The 22,621-nt window shown below is 40.3% G+C and overlaps 1 protein-coding gene across 4 annotated transcripts in view; it reads right to left on the bottom strand.

Moving 5' to 3' along the window:
* RBM6 (RNA binding motif protein 6) overlaps positions 1-22,621 on the bottom strand; it is a 99,391-nt gene that overhangs the window by 38,979 nt on the left and 37,791 nt on the right. For 2 of the 4 annotated variants that reach the window (XM_029918875.1, XM_029918874.1), the window contains one exon: positions 12,190-12,263. The exons of 1 other annotated variant lie outside the window; for it this stretch is intronic. In XM_029918875.1, the coding sequence (XP_029774735.1) occupies positions 12,190-12,263 (74 nt within the window). Of the gene's footprint in view, positions 1-12,189; positions 12,264-22,621 lie in introns of those variants that run through there. One more of the 4 variants, XM_029918876.1, reaches the window with a different exon arrangement.

Below are 22,621 nucleotides of genomic sequence, written 5' to 3'. Positions count from 1 at the left end.
AGGTCTAACAGAAGAACAGGAGAAACCTAATGGAGGACCATGGGGAGGGGAAGGGGGAAAGAGAGTTGGAGAGAGAGGGACGCAAAACCTGAGAGACTACTGAATACTGAAAAGGAACCGAGGGTTGAAGGGGAAGGGGGAGAGGTGAAAAGAGGTGGTGGTAATGGAGAAGGGCACTTGTGGGGAGGAGCACTGGGTGTTGTATGGAAACCAATTTGACAATTAACTATTAAAAAAGGAAGAAGTAATGAAAGATGTGTCATGTGACTAGCTATGGGGGTATTCATCGCAGCATTATTTAAAATGGGAAAAAATTCCATGCTCCTGGATTGGAAGAATATTGTTAAAATGTCGATACTACCCAAAGTGATCTATTTATTCAAAGTAATTTCTATCAAAATAACACCAGCATTCTTCACAGAGCTAGAACAAACAATCCCAAATTTGTATAGATCCAGAAAAGACTCTGGAGAGCCAAAGCAATCTTGAAAAAGAAATCTGAAGCTGGAGGCATCACAACTTGGGACTTCAATTTGCTGGGAAAACTGGACAGCGACACACAGAAAGATGAACCTGGACCACTTTCTTACACCATATACAAAAATAAACTCAAAATGGATGAGAGACCTAAATATAAGACAGGAAGTCATCAAAATCCTAGAGGAGAAAAGCAGGCAAAAACCTCTCTGACCTCGGCCACAGCAACTTCTTCCTCAACATGTCTCCAGAGGCAAAGAAAACAAAAGCAAAAATGAACTATTGGGACCTCATCAAAATAAAAAGCTTCTGCACAGCAAAGGAAACAATCAGCAAAACTAAAAGGCAACTGACGGAGTGGGAAAAAATACTTGCAAATGACATATTAGATAAAGGGTTAGTATCGAAAATCTATAAAGAACTTGCCAAACTCAACATCCAAAAAACAAATAATCCAGTGAAGAAGTGGGCAAAAGACATGAATAGACACTTCTCCAAAGAAAGCATGTGAAAAACATGCTCAACATTACTCATCATCAGAGTAATACAAATCAAAACCACACTGAGATCCCACCGCACAACTGTCAGAATGGCTAGCATTAACAACTCACGCCAACAACAGATGTTGGTGAGAATGGCCACCCAGGTGTCCTTAATTTTTTTAATGTTTATTTATTTTTGAGAGACGAGGGGGGTGAGAGACGGAGAAAGAATCTGAAACAGGCTCCACGCTCCAAGCTGTCAGCACGGAGCCCAACGCGGGGCTCACACCCATGAACCACAAGATCATGACCTGATCCGAAGTTGGATGCTTAACCAACTGAGCCACCCAGCTGTCCCAAAACCTTCTTCTAAAATAAAGCTAAATGAAGGGTGCTTGGGTGGCTCAGCTGGTTAAGCTTTTGACTTCAGCTCAGGTCATTATCTCATAATTTTGGAGTTTGAGCCCAGCACTGGGCTCTGTGCTGACAGCTCAGAGCCTGGAACCTGCTTTAGATTGTGTCTCCCCTCTCTCTGCCCTTCCCCCATTCTTACTCTTTCTGTCTCTCACAAATAAACATTTAAAAAATTAAAAAATAAAATAAAGGTAAATGAAAAGAAGACCCAGAAAGACTTCAAATGTTTGGCATACTATAACCAAGGGCTATGAAAATCAGCACCTACATTTAAAATATTCCCTGGAAAGCTATCTGACTGACATGTGTAGGTGAATTTGTTTTGAGAAATCCCAACTTTAGTTTTTCTAGTAACTGCACCAAATGTGTAATCTGCTGACCCATAACCCCCATATCCAGCAGGTATGTCTCCTGAATAACAGAGTATCTTAGTCTCGTGTCTCAGACTGAGTCTCAAAATCATGTTTGGTTATTTGAAGATCAATACATTAGACAGGTCTTATTCTAAGGTTCCTCTCCCAAGGGCACAAGCTAGGCTTGGGACTGCTAATCTGGAGGGGGAGCAGGGGCACTGTCTGAACTCTTGCTACACTTCTAACTCCATCCATCACGCCACACTCTGTTAGGACCAGGAGGAAGGCAAGGAGAAAGATGATTCATTCAGAGACAACCAATGCAAGATGGATCATTTTCTCTTCGGCTAATCACAACTCCTATCCCTTTAAATCAGGGTTACTCAACCTCAGCACTATTGTTGACAGCTGGAGGCCGAGAATTCCTATGGGGGCTGTCCTGTGAGTTTTAGGATATCTAGTAGCACTCCTGGCCTCTACCCTATAGATGCCAGTAGCAACAACAAAAATGTCTCCAGACATTGCCAATTGTCCAATCATTGGGGACGGGAGGGGGTCAAAACTGCTTCTCTCACCATCCCCCCACTATTATGAACCACTGTCTTACAAAACATTATCAAGCCAGTGTAGGTAAGTTTGTGTCCCCTTTTCCCTGGCTGCTGTTGCTTCTTGGTCTAATGCTGCCCTAGCATGTAGTCCCTCTTTAAGTATCAGACATCCAAATGCCAGCTCTCACATGAGGGAGCACATTGGTTGGTTTACTGAAAAGCCCCACAAAAACCTTCACAGTGCCTGAGTGGGACATTTGAATCTAGCCCTATTTCCCATCTCTCAACCTCAACTCCAACCTCAGCCCATGCCCAGCAGAGGACCCTCTTGGGAGCACTGATAAGATGGCTTAAGCCCCAAACATCTTCCAAAGCACCTACTCAACCCACCAGACATTCACATACCTTCCCCTACCAAAGAGCACCTCCAACTACCAGAGGATGGTCTGGTGGGAGGACAAGTCAAATGATGCCTCTTTCCAAGAGAAGGGGTCACTACTATTCAAATCTCTGCATTCAAATGTGGTAAAATGTTAACATGTAATGAATCTGGGTAGAAAGCATAAAAGAATTCTTTGGGGGCACCTGGGTGGCTCAGTTGGTTGGGCGTTCAACTTTGGCTCAGGTCATGATCTCATGGTGTGAGTTCGAGCCCACATCGGGCTCTGTGCTGGCAGCTTGGTGCCTGGATCCTGCTTTGGATTCTGTGTCTCATTCTCTCTGCCATTCCCCAACTTGTGTTCTGACTCTCAAAAATAAATAAATGTAACAAAAATTTAAAAAAAGAATTCTCTCATTGCTTTTGCAATTTTTCAACAAATCTGAAATCATTTAAAGGAATGAACCTCAAACAGTGATCTTATTGGAGATGCTCTAAAACTAGGCTAAGTTGATAAAGGCATACTTGGTAAATTTACTAAAAATTATTGAATTGTATACTTAAAATGGGTGAATTCCTTGATATATAAATTATCAAAATGATTTTTTTCTAAAAAGCAAAATAAACACACAAAAGACCCCTGTATCACCCTTGTACTAGAGATCAAAGATGACAGCCACAATGTCAACGCTGCTGGAAAGAAACCTCTAAGAAAGATATACAGGGAAGGAACCTATCCCAGCAGTGATCTGGTCCTCTGCCCCCGACTCTCACTCCCACTTTGAGCTATGGTTAACAATTCCAGAAAAATAGGAAAGATCCACGTTGGTACCTACAAATCATCTGGTAACAGGAATACCACCTCTAAAAAGTAATCCAAAGATTTCCTGAATGACATTTTTAAAAAATGTTTATTTTTGAGAGAGAGAGAGAGAGAGAGAGAAAGAGAGAGAGACAGACAGACAGACAGACAGAGAGACAGGGCACAAGCAAGGAAGAGGCACAGAGAGACACACAGAATCTGAAGCAGGCTCCAGGTTCTGAGCTGCCTCCACAGAGCCCTGATGCTCAGATCGAACCCATGAACCAAGAACCAAAGTCAGATGCTTAACCAACTGAGCCACCCAGGTGCCCCCTAAATGGCATTTTTATTTCAAATCTACTTCAAATAGTCCTTTCATGAACTTCTAACTGTATGCATACTAAAGCAGAAAGCCCACTCAATCCTACTGAGCAACTACTGTGCACAAGCCAAGTGGCCATTTCGAATGTGGTCTGTTATCAATTCCAACCATCAGCTTTCAGAATTTCAGCCTAAGTGTTCTTCTGTGGTAAGGTGATACCGTTAGCAAAGATATTCGTTTACATTTTAAGAATGAAATAATCTCTAGCTTTCAGACAAAATGATACACTTTTTTTTTCTGGTAAATGAATCTAATATGTATTTTATTTTTAGACCTGCACTCATTCCCATTGGACTGAGACCCTGAACTAATTTCCATGCTAAGCTTAAAAATTTTTTTGGGGGGCGCCTAGGTGGCTCAGTTGGTTCAGCGTCCGACTTCGGCTCAGGGCATGATCTCACAGTCCGTGGGTTCGAGCCCCACATCCAGCTCTGTACTGACAGCCTGGAGCTGGCTTCTGATTCTGTGTCTCCCTCTCTCTCTCTGCCCCTCCCCTCCCCCACTCACTCTCTGTCTCTATCTCTCTCTCTCAAAAATTAAAATAAAGACAAAAAATTTAAAAACAAAAACAAAAACCTTTTTTAAAGATTGAGATACAGGGGCGCCTGGGTGGCTCAGTCGGTTAAGCGTCTGGCTTCAGCTCAGGTCATGATCTCACGGTTCATGAGTTCAAGCCCCGCATCGGGCTCTGTGCTGACAGCTCAGAGCCTGGAGCTGCTTTAGATTCTGTGTCTCCTTTTCTCTCTGCCCTTCCCCTACTCATGCTCTCTCAAAAATAAAGAAACATTAAAAAAAAAAAAGATTGAGATACAGTTCATGTACCATAAAATTCACTTAAAAATTTTTTTAATGTTTTTATTTATTTTTGAGAGAGACAGAGTGTGAGCGGGGGAGGGGCAAAGAGAGAGGGAGACACAGAATCTGAAGCAGGCTCCAGGCTCGGAGCTGTCAGTAGAGTCCCATGCAGGGCTCGATTTCATGAACCACAGATCATGATCTGAGCCGAAGTTGGATGCTTAACCAATTGAGCCACTGAGGTGCCTCAAATTCACTCTTTTATTGTGCTTTTATACAATGCAATGAGTTTTAGTATATTCACAAGGTTGGTCAACAATCACTACTAATTCTAGAACATTTTTCATCACCCTCAAAAGAGACCCTATTACCCATTAGCAGTCACTAACTCTTCCTTTTTAATGTTTATTTTTGAGAGAGCGCGTGCGAGCGAGAGCACGCGCACGTACACGCACACAGGGGAGAGGCAGAGAGAGGGACAAAGGATTCAAGCAGGCTCCATGCTGAGAGCCCAATGTGGGACTCAAACTCACGAACCATGAGATCATGACTTGATGATTAACTGACAGAGCTACCCAGGAGTCCCAACTCACTATTCCCTCTTGAGAGCACTTCCCCCTAAGTGCCTGGTAAAACCAATAATCTACTTTCTGTGATAAACTTCTTCCTCTCCTATTCATTTTCCTTTGAAAATAGCACTTACAGAGATTAAACACAAATTTCATATAGTCACAGTATTTGGGAAAATATACATCATTAGTATATAATATTAGCATTGCGAATCTCACATTGTGAGATTAAAAATTATTGATCTAGATAAGCTTATCCATGATTATCAGTCATACTATCACTGCTCTCAATAAAAAATAAGTACATATTATATACAGTATATATCTATCTCATATGTAAATGAGTTAGAAGGTGGAATGACAGCACCTGAACACTTGGCCTAGGGAGAACGAGACACAAAGACACTTTATAATCTCCAAATTCATCTCAGATGGACAAGATGCCTCCTAACGTTGAAGGTTACCTGTAGCCTAAAAGAGTTCTGTGACAGGAGAACTACCAGTAAAGCTAACCTCAGAAAAAGGCTCCCCACCTGCAGAAGTGATGGTGTGGCCACGGTCTCCTTCCCTCACATGCCTGGATGCCCGCGCAATCATCCCGCAGATGCTACCAGTCTATGCATTCTAGTTTCAAGCACGATCAGAACCAGCTGCCAAAGATCTAGTTGCCACCCAAAGCAACAATACCACTTCTCAGGCATCCCTGAGTCCCAAGAGGTGGATAAGTAGCCCAAGGAAAAGGAAGACACCAAGCAGGGTCTAGCTCTCTTCAGTACCTCTTCTGGTAGTGAGCAAGCACCACGTGCTGGCCACTGTACCAAGCACTTCACACACAACTAATCTCACAAGTGCTCTGAGATGGGTACTGTGATTATCCTGCCATTTTACAGATGAGACACTGAGATTATGAAGTTACAAACAAACTAGGAGGTGACAAAGCTGGAATTCCAAACCTCTCAGTGCTCCTAACCCTATACTCTCTGGAGGTACACCAAATCATAAACTGAAGTTATAATCAAGATCACACACTCAACTGTGCTTTTTGTATAACCCCTGAGCTAATTAGAATATACATGTTCTGTTTGTTTTCTTTCTCAAGAACTGTAATCAAGTTCCAAAGGCCACAAGGCTGAAAATTAGCACTTCACACAACCCCGTTTTTATAAAAAGTACAAACATTAACTAAAAATATTGGCTAAAAGAGAAAGAACAACATCGAAGAACAAGGTTGAAATATATAGGTACATTTCCAATTTGGAACAAATTAAGAACTAAATTATTTCAAGAAATGAACAGAAATTACTACAGACATGAACCATGATATATATATATATATATATATATATATATATATATATGACAAAAATAATTATAAACCTCATCACAAGAGACACACTGAAAGATCCTCCTTAAAACTACCAAAGAGGGACGCCTGGGTGGCTGAGTTGGTGAAGCGTCCGACTTCAGCTCAGGTCATAGTCTCACAGTTCGTGGGTTTGAGCCCCGTGTCAGGCTCTGTGCTGACAGCTCAGAGCCTGGAGCCTGTCTTCGGATTCTGTGTCTCCCTCTCTCTCTGACCCTTCCCTGCTCACGCAGTATCTCTCTCTCAAAAATAAATAAAACATTAAAAAAAAACTGCCAAAGAGTCAAGAAATTTAAACTGAATCCAGTTCAGAACACCCCTTACAATTGTTGCAGAAAGTCTGAGATATGGCAAACCCAGGGGCTGGTCATCAGAGCTTAGGGTTTTAAAGTCGCAGGCTGGATTTCTGGTGTGGTCTAACCAGACACCGCATCCCTCGTATGGTGCATCTCTGGCTCTTTCTCTTGAGAGCATTTAAGATTTGAAGGCTCATGCAGCAGAAGCTCCTTGAGAGACCTGGAGGCAGTCTCCTGATAACCAGTCCTGGTCAACAGGCTAAATGGGAAGTACTGTTAATATAATAGTAATCCTCCTGCACACTGGCACCAAATTCCTTTTTAGCTAAATACTCCACGAAGCCAAGACTGTAACCTGAAACTGCTGTAGCTTAAGCCTTTCTTGTTTAACTCAGATGTGAAGTTGTTGTGATAATAATAAATATATGCTCAATCAATATTCACTGTGTGCCAGGCCCAGATCGAATCATGCAAGAACTCATTGAATTCCTAGAAGTGTGAGAGGACACTGAGACACACAGACATTAGGCTACTTGTACAACTCACACAGGAGAAGGTGACAGAGCTGGGATGCAACCCTAGGCAGTCTGCCTCCATGTATTTAACTACTAAGATATATGGCTTCATGCCAGCCAAGACTCAATTACTAGATACATAATTCATACATAATACATACACAATACCCTGACAGACAGAATCTTCAGTAACTAATGATTTACACTCAGTTTAGAATGCATTTTCTTTTCTGTTCCCACCAATAACCTCTGCTGAGGGCAATCAGGAGAAGGCAATGAAATTGAAATTTCCAGGAAGAATGGCATGATTCAAGCCACCAGTTATAAAGTTGAGCTCTGGCTGGGGTGCCATGTTCTCTTCAGTGAAGTAGATTTGGGGTGTGGGTTTAGGCAACACCACAACCTTGCAGGAATTTATGATTATTACCTTTTTTTGTTAGTTGGAACATACACGACTTAAATACTGGAGTATTTCATATAGTATTGCTATCAACTTGAATTAAGATTCCAACAAATGGGGTTTTCACCCATTTTCAATTGGTCTCGCAGTCTTCCTATTTCCCTAAACAAGCTTTCGCTATCGATCTCATTTAATTATAAAGACAGATACCATTTAAGATTTGGCCTCCTTCACATTATCTTCAAAACACCCTGGACATCCTGGTATCTTCAAAAATCCAAATTCTCTTAACTTTGTTGACACAAAAACAAACCACTATTTCATAAAACTTCATGTATTCTATAGCCTTCATTCCCCTCCGTGTCAGCAAAGGCCAGGGTCTAAAGGAATTTTCATGTTAGGTGATAATAGCATCTTTTCCCTGCCCTTCAGGCTAATTCTGTCATACAACCATGTCATCTTCAGCTAAAGAAGGCCACCAATGCTAAGAAAGTTGAGTAAAAATTCCAGAGAAATGAATTCTTACAAAGCTATCTTTTAAAAGGGCGTTTTAGGAAACATTTGGCTAATTGGGAAGAGGCAACAAACTCCACACCTACAAATTAAAGAAAATGAAACGCTAATTCCTTTAGACCAACTGACAACAGTTTGAAAGAGCTAATATACTCACATCTGGGCCGCCAATGAAAAGAATCGATATGCTAACACATGCTCTTACAGCCCTCCTAAGTCCCAGTGAAATGGCACACACAGCAAGAGGAGATAATATTCACCTTCAACCTGCAGGGAGTTGGACAACAAAGAAAGTCCTAGGTATGGGACACTGCTAGAAATACCTTTCCCAGTAGGGGTGGAATAAAAAAAAACCCACCTCACAATGTTTCCTGGCTTTCTAGGTCTCCTAGACAAAGATGGTGAAGGTATGAGCTGACAGACCTCTGCTGTAAATTACTTCCACAGTCAGATAGCTGCCAGCTAAGTGATGCCCTGAGGAGTCCTCTTGACCATAATGCTCAGTACTGCTGCAGAGTGTCCTACTGCCTAACGCCTCCATGAAGGCGCTGGGAAAGGGCTACTGGGGCCTTGGTTATCATCCTGGACAACCTCTCTAAGGCGCAACTTACCCCACAATATTTGACAAAGCAATCTGAGAGAAGGCTCCTTTATTTCCTTCCCATAGACTTGCAAGTATCAGTCAATGATAAATAAAAGACATTTCACATCAAGAATCAGGATAACAAAGAATTATAAAACAAAACAACAACAATAAAACCCAAAAAACCAACCCAAAGCATTTGATCTGGAAATCTCTTCAGAAGCATACATACAGATTCTACTTAGAGGTGCCCCGCAGATGGCAACTCAGAATCTATACCAATTTGGACTAAAAGTAAAACCTGGAGGGCAGGAGAATGAATGAATAGGCAGAGACATTCATCTCCCATAAACACTTGCTTCATGCACCCGGAGAGAAGACTTCTCTCACATTCTTATGTCTCAGGATCCCAAGATTTTGTATGGTGTTACTGGGAGCTTGAACCATATCTATTTTCTTAAAGAATATCCAGACATAAAAAGTAAATTTATTTTCCTAGAATTATGATAGAAAATCACTTGACATGAAGAAGGGAGAGGAAGTAGGAGGAGGAGATGATCATCTAATTGCAAATGCTCATTAGGTACCAGATCCTATGCTAAGTGTTCTGTATACATTATTCACCAAATGTAATGTCACTCTTCAAGAAGCTTCCCGACTACCCCATCTAAAACTGCCCCCATCATGCATTCTTTAACACCCTGCTCTGTTATCTTTACAGCACGCAGCACTATCCTATATTATTTTAAATTGGTCTACTTGCTTATGCTCTGTCTTCAAACACTAAGACAGAGGTTATGTAATCTACCGTGTTTACTGCAGCATCTCTAGCATTGAGAAAGGAGCCTGGCACACAGCAGGCATTCCTGAATGTATGATCTCAGAGTCCACACCAGAGCCCCATGAGATATTGGTAACAGAGGGAACTGAGGCTGAGGGAGGTTAAGAAACTTGACAGAGACAGCCCAGCTAGGAAGTAACATCTGAATACAGAACCTGTACTCCTCTTTGCTGTACTATACTACACCTAGGTACAAAAACTCCCCTGGAGATACCACTCATAAATCTTTCCATCAAAATGACCTGCATACACCGTAAGTCGTAGTAAAGATTATCAGAAGGATGCTGAGTGGATCATGAAATCTATGCAGCTCAGCGAAAAGATTCTTTTGTGGCAGTGCTAAGCAGTATGCCCTCTGTCTCATGATGAGGAGAAGAATAAAAAACTAGGAAAAGAGGTTGACTAAATAAGAATATGGTGCTACTTTATTAAGGAATAACTCCAGTGAATATTAAAAATGAGATCACACAAGAAATTGGTATTTGAAAGAATACTATGTGAGATCTATGAATACCACATATGTCTGTCACCTTTCTTAGTCTGTTACAAGTTCCTGGAAGACAGAGCCTGTCTCTTATTTGTACTCTGCACAGAGTACCTCATGATACCATATGCATAAGGATGGCTACCTGTCAAAACATCCTATTTCACCCCAAAAGAATTCTGACACTGCTCCTTTGTTCTGGTATCTCATTCACTGGGCTAGGGTCAGTCATCAGGGATCTACGAGGCCTAAGAATGTTCAAGAATGTGTGGGGAGGCCGGGAGTAGAGACGTCTAAAGGCCACTCTCCTTCTATACTGCTTGTGTAAATGAATGTTTTTCCAGATATCACTCCAAAAGAAACCCTGCCTCAGGATAAGCCCTCTTTTTTAAAGAAGGTTTTCTTGATTCAATTTGACACTCCTCTTCAAGGGGCCAAAAATTTCAGACAGGATTTTTTGTTGGGATAGAAGGAAAGGCAATTAAGACACAATATTGTTATTTTTTAAGATCAAAGATTAAATAGCTCTGATAAAAAGTAACACCCTTCTAGGAGACACACACAGTTGGGAGAATGGTACAAAACAGAATGGCATCTGCCACGGCTGACTCATTTATGTTCCACCACTCATAGTATTATTTAGCACAGTGGCAAAGGACTTAATGATTATTCACTGATAACAAGATGTTCATAAATTAAATGAGTGTTCTCAAATTAGGACAACCAGAATGCAATCTAATAAGCCGAAATATTGGGATCTTCATTCTTCTCTCAAAATATCGTTAGGCAGCACAATTTCTAACACACAATTATTATCTATTAAATGACTGGTTTATTGGGCAGTGAACAAATCAGGCAACAAGAAGTGTCAAGGAGATATGGTCCGAATCCAGTCATTCCCTGAGGATCTAACAGTATTTATACTACTAACAAAAGGTGTGGATACATCAAATTAGTGCTTGCTCCCAAAGGATTACAGCAGGTTATCTCCATACCTATAGTGGGAGACCATGGCCAAAGAAGGGAAAAGGTTAAGTGTATGAGCCATCCTGAATGGAACAAAGCTGATGAAAGGTCATCGAGCTATAAGAGAGGAAGAGTTCTTCTACACTACTACTCTTCTCTGGCAGAGCCTTAAATCTTGGGCATACAGCTGTGATTCACACTGTTAAGTACAGGCAGTGGGTTCATAAAACTGTATCATTAAAAAAAACAAAAATGTATCATTAAGTTTCTATCTCCCAGACAAAGAAACTAAGACACCACTTAGTAACTTTCCTCAAGGAAACACCATGACAAGAAAGACTATCCATTTCATAATTCCTTCCAAAATTATTAAAGATCCAGATGACAGCTCTAGGTGGCAAACTGAATACATCTAGGTATTTCAAACATAAGGTAAGTCCAGATTCAGATTCGCCAGCTCTATGTAGCCAAGAACTTGAGTACGAAACTCCAATTTGTAAAGAACCATGATAATGCAATACACATAAACAATCTCCTCCTCTCTCCTCCCCGATGGCCCTCTTGAGAAAGCAGCACAGGCAGGCAGGACCCGAGTGCCACAGGAGCTGCCATGAGTGGTCTTCACCGTAGGTCTGGGTAGAAGTACTGACCTAGAATTCCTGTGCCACGCAAATCCTTGAGATGACAGTCAAGGATTGTTCTTTGCATTAGGTTCTCCATTATCAGTCACACTCCAAAGGGAGGCACTCCAGACCTATCATTTTTACTCATCTATTGTCTTTGGCACCTAGTCCAACTGCAATTGGGCTCTAGTTTTTAAAATGCACTTGTGCCCATTAACTCTTCTGGAGAAACTTTTCCAGCCTCTTCTGGAGTTTCTCCTCACAACCGCTTTCTGGTTGGAATGTGGTATGCTCCAAATACAGATTTCTGGTACCTTTTCAAAGTTCGATCATGTGAAACCCTCCCTCCCCATATAGAAAAAAATATATCCTTCCAGCATCATTTGACCGAAGTATAAAGCAACCTGGTTGGCCTCCATGCATCCGATGGCATCTTCCAAGAGTGAAAACTCCACGCAGACATAGCCATAGTCGTAACCTGGGGACAGCATTTAAATACAGACGGGAGTGGTGTTAGTGCCTTGCAAACACAAAAGACACACTTAAATCCCCTGTGTCTGAACCCCTTAATACAAGCCCTCCCAACTAGCCCCTCCCTCCCCTAAACTAGGCAAAACTGCTACCCCAAACAGAAAAAAGTTCTGAAGGAAAATCTGGATATTTCTGGACTTTGAGAGTCATTCCACAATGGCTTTTTCTATTAACTACGAAGATCCTTTGCCCTCTTTAGCACTGATGGTCTGGTGAGGGTGTCCCAGAATTAGCTAATCCCATAGTAAGTTCAAGTGGGCACCCAAAACACTTTAATCAAAGGCTGAATCTTCTGGAAAAACAAAGTTAAGAACAGGGAAGTATGTGGAAAAAAAAAATGCATCCCAAGAGAAGAAGAAGCAATTATCCCAAAGCTATACTAATAGTCACCACTTTTCAAGCAGAAACCACCTTCAAAGACAGAAGTGCTGACAGACTGAGGCAACTATTCTGTTTGGATACCACAGGAGGCTTCTGGTTGGCAGGGGACAGACCATTTCAGGTCTCCTCTTTTTTTCCTTGTTTCAACTCAAGTCATAAACCAGCTTAAATCTTTATGAAAGGAAGAAGGTGTAAAAGCATAAATAAATTCAAATAGCTGGGTCCAAAATTGTGCTTGTGCACAAAGATTGGCGGTAGGGTAGGCTGGGGGAGAGACAGCAGTTGTTAGCAATCAGTACATGTTCAAGAACTGTATGAACCACCAGAGTTACAGAATACCCTTCACCTTTCTCTTAAGCAAGTGTCATTTCCAACTGTCATGACCCATGAGATTGGAAGCTCATGGGATTTACAGGTGCTGAGCTCTAATACTAACTCATCCTATAATTTCCCAGATACTGGCACCACATGACTACAACAACACGCTTGGAAATGCAATGCTCCACAGTGACTTCCATGCTTCCTCCACTGCCTCCCAGGATAAAGAAGGTCATCTTTAGGAGCAATGTTGTGCAAATGAACAGGAAAAAAAAAAAAAAAAAAAAAAGATGTCGCTAGTTCAGGTAAGAAAGAAAAATCATGGAAAGAGAAAGAGCAACAACACAAACCGAGGCCAATTTTGAGAAGTATATATAACAATAGCAAACTGAGTATCATTAAATTAAGGTATCAAAGACCAAAAAGTTAAAAACAAAAATAAAAACAAAAACAAACAAACAAAAATTAGAGCAACAGCAAATGTTACTCAAAAAAACAGACCAACTTGGTGAGATGGATTGGGTTTTTTGTCACCTGGACTGAATGGCCTGAAATGTTTTATGATAACAATAAAACTGTGACTTCAGACTTGTAAAATACTTCAAGTTCATTATGAAATGATACAATGGTAGAGGCTGATTCTTGCTTAGAATTTTAGGAGATAATCAGGAAGAAGAAAATAAATCTACTAGAAATCTCAGCATCACCTTAGGCTGAAAGAGGGATTTTCTATTTGATTTCACATCTTTGACCAACACTAACCCCTGCAACCTCTACTAAAATTTCCCACGAAATCAGTCTCCTCTGATTAGTAATTATTTGAAAAAAATGACACTACTTCAAAGAAATGGTGTATTTATACATACCCTGTTAACAATGGAAATTTTGTTACTTAATTCCTTTGAAGTGACTTTTTTTTTTAAATTTTTAAATGTTTATTTATTTTTGAAACAGAGACAGAGCACGAGTGGGGGAGGGGCAGAGAGTGAGGGAGACACAGAATCTGAAATAGGCTCCAGGCTCTTGGCTGTCAGCAAAGAACCTGATGTGGGGCTTGAACCCACAAACCATGGGATCATGACCTGAGCCAAAGCCGGATGCTTAACTGACTGAGCCACCCAGGTACCCAAGTGACTTTTCTTGATCAAACTCACTGAACATCTACAGAAAACATTGGGAATTTTATTAAGGGCTCTGGGTATTCTTGGGGAACACTGTACAATAACAGAAGCAACTGAGGTGCCTTTTTTCACCAAACGTCTACTGCAAACATTGAAGTGCATGTCTACAATCAGAAGGGGGTACCCAAAGAATAAGCAGATATACTCTCAAGTATGGCGGACACCTCTATAGAGCATATCAAAGTTCAGGGGTGTGGAAAGCAACTCAGTCTACAGCTGCCAAAATGGACAACACAGGGAACTAACTACAACTGGGAAAGCCCTGGGTTTCCTTTCTGTACTTAAAGAAGTAACTACTGTGGCCCAAAAGGATGTACAGAATCTATAGACAGAGAAAGAGAAGATTCCTGAAACATTCATACTTTGCTAAAGAACAGATAAGACTCTGATACTACATTCACTGGAAAGGAAAAGATACAGTCTGCAAGCAACATTATGAGCATCTTTATATATCATCACTGCAATACTGTATGTTTACAATGTGCTTCAGATTTAATATTAAAACCACAAGCCCAATATTCCATTTCTTTGCTTGAAACTTTAGCTATTACATAGTAACAAAAACTTAAGGTTTAATTATAATACCTAAAACCTAAAAAAAAAAAGTGCCCAATCTTTGTACTAGGCATTGTGTGTGTGTGTGTGTGTGTGTGTGTGTGTGTGTGTGTCTCACAGTTATATAAGGATTTTTCAGGACAATACTAAGTAATACTTACATAGCACTTGGTGCAAGGCTGCATTCTAAACACTTTACATACATCAATTTAATCCTCACAAGACTACCCTATGAGGTAAGTACTATTAATCTCATTTTACCCATGGGGAAATAAGCAAAGAAAGAATAAGTAATTTGCTCAAAATCACCTCAATGGTAAGTAGCAATATGGGCTCAGAGCCAGGCAGGACAGATTCAAATCAATGCTGTTAATTAACTACTACACTGAATAGCCTTTCACCTTTTAATAAAATCCTAGAGTGATACAGATAATCTGAATTCTAAACTTTACAGAGCCCAATCATAGAAAGGGCAAGGACAAATAAGACCATGTCTATTGTTAAGAAATACTGAGATCTGGGTACCTGGGTGGCTCAGTTAAGCGTCCAACTTCAGCTCTCAAGTCATGATCTCACTGTTCGTGAGTTTGAGCCCCAATATCGGGCCCCATGCTTTCAGTGTGGAGCTTGCTTGGGATTCTCTTTCTCTCTCTCTCTCTCAAACAAAATTGGGGTGCCTGGGTGGCTCAGTCAATTAAGTATCCAACTGTTGATTTAGGCTCAGGTCATGATCTCACATTTTATGAGCCTAAGCCCCACATCAGGCTCAGTGTTGACAATGTGGAGCTTGCTTGGGATTCTCTCCCTGCACCCCCTACCTCAAAAATAAATAAATAAACTTAAAATAACATGAAATGAAATGAAAGAAATAATGAAATCAGCATACCAGTTATCCTTATTCTAAAACACCTATAGCAAAACCTTTTGAGTGGGCCTGAGTATGCAAGTTAGGAAGCATTCGCAGTCATGGATTGCTATACTGGCTATCAAAAGTCTTCTGCAAAGACAAAATCCCAAAATTCTTATTGTAATGATGGTTACAAAAATTACAATACAGTAAGACACCTGATATAGGATACTTAATATAGCATATTTTAAAAGCTTTAAAAATTAGCACAATTATTTACAACGTGTATAGGAAAAAGAACTAGAATTAAACACAGTGAAGTTGCATCTAACTCCTAGATTAGACATAAAGTCCGCATATGAGATGAAAACCATGCATTGTCAAAATCATACTCAAACACCCCAACATGAAGAACAACATACCATCTCTCAATATAGGTTAAGTCCAACACTGCCAGTTTTTCCTCCAGCGTCGTAACAGATCACTTTTCTTTTGGTTGACACCAGATGAAGAGGCTGGCTTGCATTTTAAAGGCCATAATGTATGAAAAACATATCACTATAAATAACAGAATCACAGCTAGCACAGTGAATGCTCACACTTAGAGAAACTTGGAGACACAGACCAACTGAAGCCATGACCGAGTCACATCCCACCTCTCATGCTCACTTCATGAGAGGGAAGATGGGGTTGTAGACAGGGGTTGAGCAAGCACAGGTGAAATCTGAAAATGATGTAATGCAACACAACTGTACATGAACATGATTACAATGGCTGTATTGTTACAGTGGGATAACTGGGGATTTTTAAAATAATTCACAGAAAAGTTCTCGTACACCTGTTCCACCCATAAATCTAAACATTCTGAAACCAACCAACCTTCATTCAGAATTGCTAGGCACCATTTGGAATTATTAAGATGATAAACTCAGTGTTAACAGTCCCACAGAAAGATTCCTACCTAAAGAGTAAAAAATTCTTTTATTACATTTTCCACCACATACTGGAAGAAGTCTGGTGGGCTGATGGGTCTTTGTGCTTATTTATAGGACTATTAAAAAGCATATTGTGCTCCATTTTCTAAACTAAATGTATAGGTTTCTAAAAGAAATGTGAATGCTCCTTATGGGTTGGGTTTAGTTTAGTTTAGGTTTTTGGGCAGCTGAGGAGGATGAGAACAGGGAAAGAGAAGGAAATCTATAAAGGTAATATCAAATTTTCAATTCTTGGGGCCCCTGGGTGGCTTAAGCGTCTGACTTTGGCTCAGGTCATGATTTCACAGTTTGTGGGTGCAAGCCCCATGTGGGGCTCTGTGCTAACAGCTCAGAGCCTGAAGCCTGCTTTGGATTCTGTGTCTTCTCTCTCTCTGCCACACTCCTGCTCACACTGTGTCTCTCTCTCTCAAAAATAAACATTAAAATACAGTTTTTTAATAAAAATAAATAAAATTTCAATTCTTCATATTCATTAATCATGTAGTTGTCTATTCTCCAAAAATGTATCTGTGATAAAAAAACTAACCAGGTACTTAGTGGGGAACAAAGTACAGAAAACAAAGCCTTGATAAATAATATCCAGTATCTTTTAGTCTTTACTCCTAAAAAAGCTGACTTAGAGGGGCGCCTGGGTGGCTCAGTCGGTTGAAAGGCTAACTTCAGCTCAGGTTGTGATCTCACAGTTCGTGGGTTCAAGCCCCACGTCAGGCTCTGTGCTGACCATTTGCTTAGAGCTTGGAGTCTGCTTCTGATTCTGTGTCTCCGTCTCTCTCTGACCCTCCCCCGCTCACTCTCTGTCTCTCTCTCTCTCTCTCAAAAATAAACAAACATAAAAAAAAAAAAGCTGACTTAGAGATGCTGACAAAGATGGCCTTCAATTGTTCAATGGTAATATCTATATCAAACCATGCTTTTATAACAATTACATAGCAATATTTATTTAAGCCAATGAGAAGAGCAGCCCTACGTTCAAACTAGTCTAGAAAAACTCTCAACTAACATAGTCTGGCTCAATTTCCCAATAGGAGGACTAAGTGACTTTGATAAAACCCAGAATATACAAACCAATTATGAAATGTAAAAAGAAATCAGGATTTTAAAGGATATAGGCAGAGGAGAATCATGATGAACACTGAGTAATGTACAGAATTGCTGAATCACTGTATTATACACTTGAAACTAAACTAACTATACTCAATAATTAAAAAAAAAAAGACAACATAGAGGGGCAAAGAGGTTCCTTTATTTTATTAGGTGTCTCTAAGGAAAAGAAAACACAGATTTTCCCCCCTTTTAAATAAGGATTTCTGTTTCTGTGGGAACACAACATTATGAATATAAAAGGCACCATGAAAATTTTTAACAAAGATTCAAGAGAGGTAAGTTCTATAGGTCCTATTTTCATTAATTCCATTTCATTGGGGCTACAGGCTTTTAGAAGAAAAGTAAAGTATTATCAAGTTAGAGATTTTAGCAAAAAGTAAAACAGAACTGATCCAGGTTATCTGAATTCCCATCAACAGGAATAATACAACAAAGGAAGCCAGTGTGCAAGATTTCTAAGAGGTACTTTGCCCTGTTAAACCTGAAAGTGAATATTCACCTGCAGCTTGCATTATGAAAATTAGGAAAATATCTGATATTTGTCCATCTACCATGTGGGAAGAATAGAACTAGACCCAGGAGGGGCCCCTAGGTGGCTCAGTAGGTTAAGCGTCCAATGCTGGATTTTGGCTCAGGTCATATCTCCTGTTCCTTAGATCAAGCCCCGCCTCAGGTTCTGTGCTGAGTAAAGAGCCTGCTTGGGATTCTCTCTCTTGCTCTCTCTGTCCCACCCTCAATCGTGTTCTCTTTCAAAATAAACATTAAAAAATATATAATTGGACCCTATGAAAGTCATTACTTTGACATCTTACATGCACTGTCAATCCCCTCCCCCTTAACTATGCACACAAGAGTTGGTTGTTTCTAACAACAACAAAAAAAAGATGAAACAAGGAAGAAACACACTCATGATTACTTGCTAAATTTTTGAAAACTGCATATGGTTCTATTTTATTTAGCGCTCCATTTGTGCCAATTGATTATGGAAAAAAATGGGGATGGGTTCTATTTTCAAGTAGTTTTCAAGTTCAAAATTAGTCTTAGGGTCACTTCATCCTTATGATGGTTCTCTGGGCCCAGTATATTTGTTAGGAAATTCTCACCCTTATTTAATTCATTTAAATTTCAATGACATTAATAATGTTATGTGAACAGAGTGGAGTGTCCTTGCCCTCAGAGAGCCTGTCTAAAGGAAACTTGATAAAATAGACAGACACAGACTACCTCAAGATGCTACGTAAATCAAAAAAATATTAGTATTTTTTATTGAGATATAACACATAACATTGCATTGGTTTTAGGCACACAACATAATGATTTGATATATGTGGATATTATAAAATGACTACTACAATAAGTTTATAATTAATATCCATCACCATGCACACTTACAATTTTTTTTATTGGGATGAGAACTTTTAAGATCTATTCTCTTAGCAAGCAACTTTCATATAATACAGTATTGTTAATTATAGTCAACATGCTATATTTACATCCTCAAGACTTATTTATATGGGTACAATACTTTTTTTATTTTTAACTTTATTTATTTAAGTAATCTCTACATTCAATATGGGGCTCAAACTCACAATCCCAAGATCAAGAGTCACATGCTCTTCCAACTGAGCCAGCCAGGAGCCTCTGGGAACGATTATTCTTTACAAAGTCCATGATCTAGTTCAGTTTTTATTCACTTGAAAACAAACAAATCTACAGAGCAAACATCTGGAGTCAAAGAGGAACCTCTGCAGAGATCTACTTTTTCCCAGCCAATAACACTCTAGCCTGGCAGGAAAGATGGCATAAGTGTGGCAAAAAAATCATCGAAGAGAGAAGCACCATCGAATGCTGCAACAAACTGATCATGTAGAGATGACTCCAGAACAAGAGAAGTCTCAGATCAGGGGGGAGGTCTTTTCATTCCTATATCCCCAACACTAGCATAATACCTGGTACACGGTGGTGCTCAGTCAACACCACATCAACTATAATGAGTATCTTCACTGGAGCAACACACAAGAAAAGTAACTTTTACAGTTTGTACATATGCAGAAGCTAACTCACCATGAACCCTGTTAAGCCACTTCTCTCTGGGCTTGGGTTATCCATACACCAAGTTGCAATGATGGTAACTCCATTGCAGGGTGGTTTCAGGAGTGCATTTCAGTACCCTTGTGCTTCTATTACAAAGTATTATTAGAGGAACACCTGGGTGGCTCAGTTAAGCGACCAACTACATTCAGCTCAGGTCATGAGCTCACAGTTCATGATTTCAAGTGCCACATTCGAGTGCTGACAGCTCAGAACCTGGAGCCTGTTTTGGATTCTGTTTCTCCCTCTCTGTCTGCCCCTGCCCCGCTTGGCTGTCTGTCTGCGTGCATGCGTGCGTGTGTGTGTGTGTGTGTGTGTGTGTGTGCGCACGCGCACGCAAGCACGTGCTCTCTCTTTCAAAAACAAACATAAAAAAATTAAAAAGAAAAATAAAGAAAAAAGCATTATTAGGGACTAAAGATCAAATGGTACCTGTGTTGCTGTTCCTCAGATATGCCCCAGTATTAAAATTTTAGCACTCATTTCTAGTTTATGCTAAGAATATATTTGCTTCTCCCACAGATCACAAAGCTGTTTTCATTTCAAGTGGGAAGAAAATATGGCCCAATAAACATTTTTCCCATTGCCTTGGCCCTAGTGCAAACTAGAAAACAACTCACCACTGTTCTAATGGGCTCTGGGAAGGTTCCACAAAGATAGTGGCTTCTGAGCTGGAAGTTGCTCCAGATGAGAGCAGATCACCCTGGCCCAGCCACTCACCTATTCCAGAAGTAAAATACAATCCAGAGAAAGGTCAAACAACTGGCATTCTGTGAGACTCACACTTTGACCAGATCGTAAGCTTAGGTCACCTATGCCTTATAACAGAAAACTGATCCCCAACTAAATGTACTAGATACCAGCCAGATACACCTTTGGGAGCCCCACCAGTGTTAACATAGAAAGATATCAGATATCTGTTCCAGTTTCCTGGCATGGAGTTCCTAAAACTCTTGGAATTTTCTCGGTGATAGAGTGATATGATGTCTTTTCATTCTAATGAGGTGACTTTTGGTGGGCTCCTAGAAAAGCTTCAGGATGTGGCCTGGTGATCAAACTGTCCAAGCTTTGATTAGAAGCTTGGAACCTTTGGGGGCGCCTGAGTAGCTCAGTTGGTCTGAGTGTCTGACTTTGGTGCAGGTCATGATCTCGCATTTTGTGGGTTCAAGCCCTGCATCGGGCTCACTGCTGTCAGCATGGAGCCTGCTTCAGATCCTCTGTCTCCCCCGCCTCTCTCTCTACCCCATCCCCTGCTCATGCTCTCTCAAAAATAAGCATTTAAACAAACAAAGAAGTAAATAAAAGCTTAGAACTTCTGGCATCACCATCAGGCCCCTCAATTTGCAGGGAGGGGATGCAGGGAGGGGAAAGGAGCTGGAATTTAAGCTAATCACCAGTGGGTCAATGATTTAAAGAACAATGCCTACATAATGGAACCTCCATAAAAATGGTAAGATTTGGAAAGTTTCCAGGTAAGTGAAAGCATCCACATGCATCTGTGTGCAATTTTCTCTATTTTTTGTCTGATCATTTCCTGTAACACCAACAAAAAAGTCCTATTTTATTTTACCTCCTCTGAAAATCTGGGGACATCATTAACAATTATTTACTGACCTCTCTAACCAATAATTATCTCCAAGCATTCATTTAGGTCTTATTCTTTTTTAAAGCCTGTTGCCTCTTTTTTTTTTAATTTTTTTTTAAATGCTTTTTATTTTTTTTGAGAGACAGAGAGAGACAGTGCGAGCAGGGGAGGGTCAGAGAGAGGGAGATACAGAATCTGAAACAGGCTCCAGGCTCTGAGCTAGCTGTCAGCACAGAGCCTGACGCAGGGCTAGAACCCACGAACTGTGAGATCTGACCTGAGCTGAAGCCAGACGCTTAACCGACTAAGCCACCCAGGTGCCCCAAAGCCTGTTGCCTCTAAAAGATCTATGTTTGCCATCTTCTCATGACTTTAGGATTAAAGTAACAGAACATTTTTCATCAAGTTATCCAGAGTAGTAAACTTCAAACTTAAAGCCAAAAAAAGAACCCATGATGCATGAGAAAACTCCCAGATCCCTTTACAAAAACTGCTTTTTAAGATACTGTGGCCTATTCAGAAGAGGAGTACAGAACACTCATCCCATATACCCATTTCCCACAGAAACTGAAGTCTCTAAGGTCAAAGATTACAATACTCATGACGGCCAGCATATCCTCTGCACCACAACACACTACAGGTATTGGTTGGATAAATAAATCAACAAACAATAACACAACACCGTCCAACAGTTTCAAAAGTAGAGCCATACACTAACCAGAATAGCACAGAAGCGCCTGGCTGGCTCACTCGGTAGTGTGTGACTCTTGATTTCAGCTCAGATCAAGTTCTGCTTCAGGGTCTGCACTGGGTGTGAAGGCTGCTTAAGATTCTCTCTCTCCCTCTTGCTCTGTCCCTCCCCTGCTTGCACTTGCTCTTGGTAGGTAACACCAAAGAATGAATCGTAACCTTTTCAAGGTTACAGGATGTTGTTTTATTTTTAAATGATAAAAAAAAAAAAAGAGAGAGGGAGAGAGAGATGAAAATACAACAACATTTTCTAAGCATAGCGTAATGGACTGAATTGCGACTATGGACAATTAATTATGAACTCTACCAGTAAGTACCAGTCAGTAGGCCATCAAGATCTATGTTGAAACTTGGTAAATATTACATATACTCACGAAAATGCTTTTAAGAAATCAATCTTTATATGACTTGTCAACCAATTTTCAAGAAGGCTTTTCTTCTAAAATTGAGATGTAATTCATACCATAAAATGATCCTTTGAAAGTGTACAATTCACTG

This window comes from Suricata suricatta, chromosome 12 (assembly GCF_006229205.1).
Source record: "Suricata suricatta isolate VVHF042 chromosome 12, meerkat_22Aug2017_6uvM2_HiC, whole genome shotgun sequence".
Classification (NCBI taxonomy): domain Eukaryota; kingdom Metazoa; phylum Chordata; class Mammalia; order Carnivora; family Herpestidae; genus Suricata; species Suricata suricatta.
Note: the sequence above shows the minus strand (reverse complement) of the source record. Positions and strands in the feature narration are given on the sequence as shown.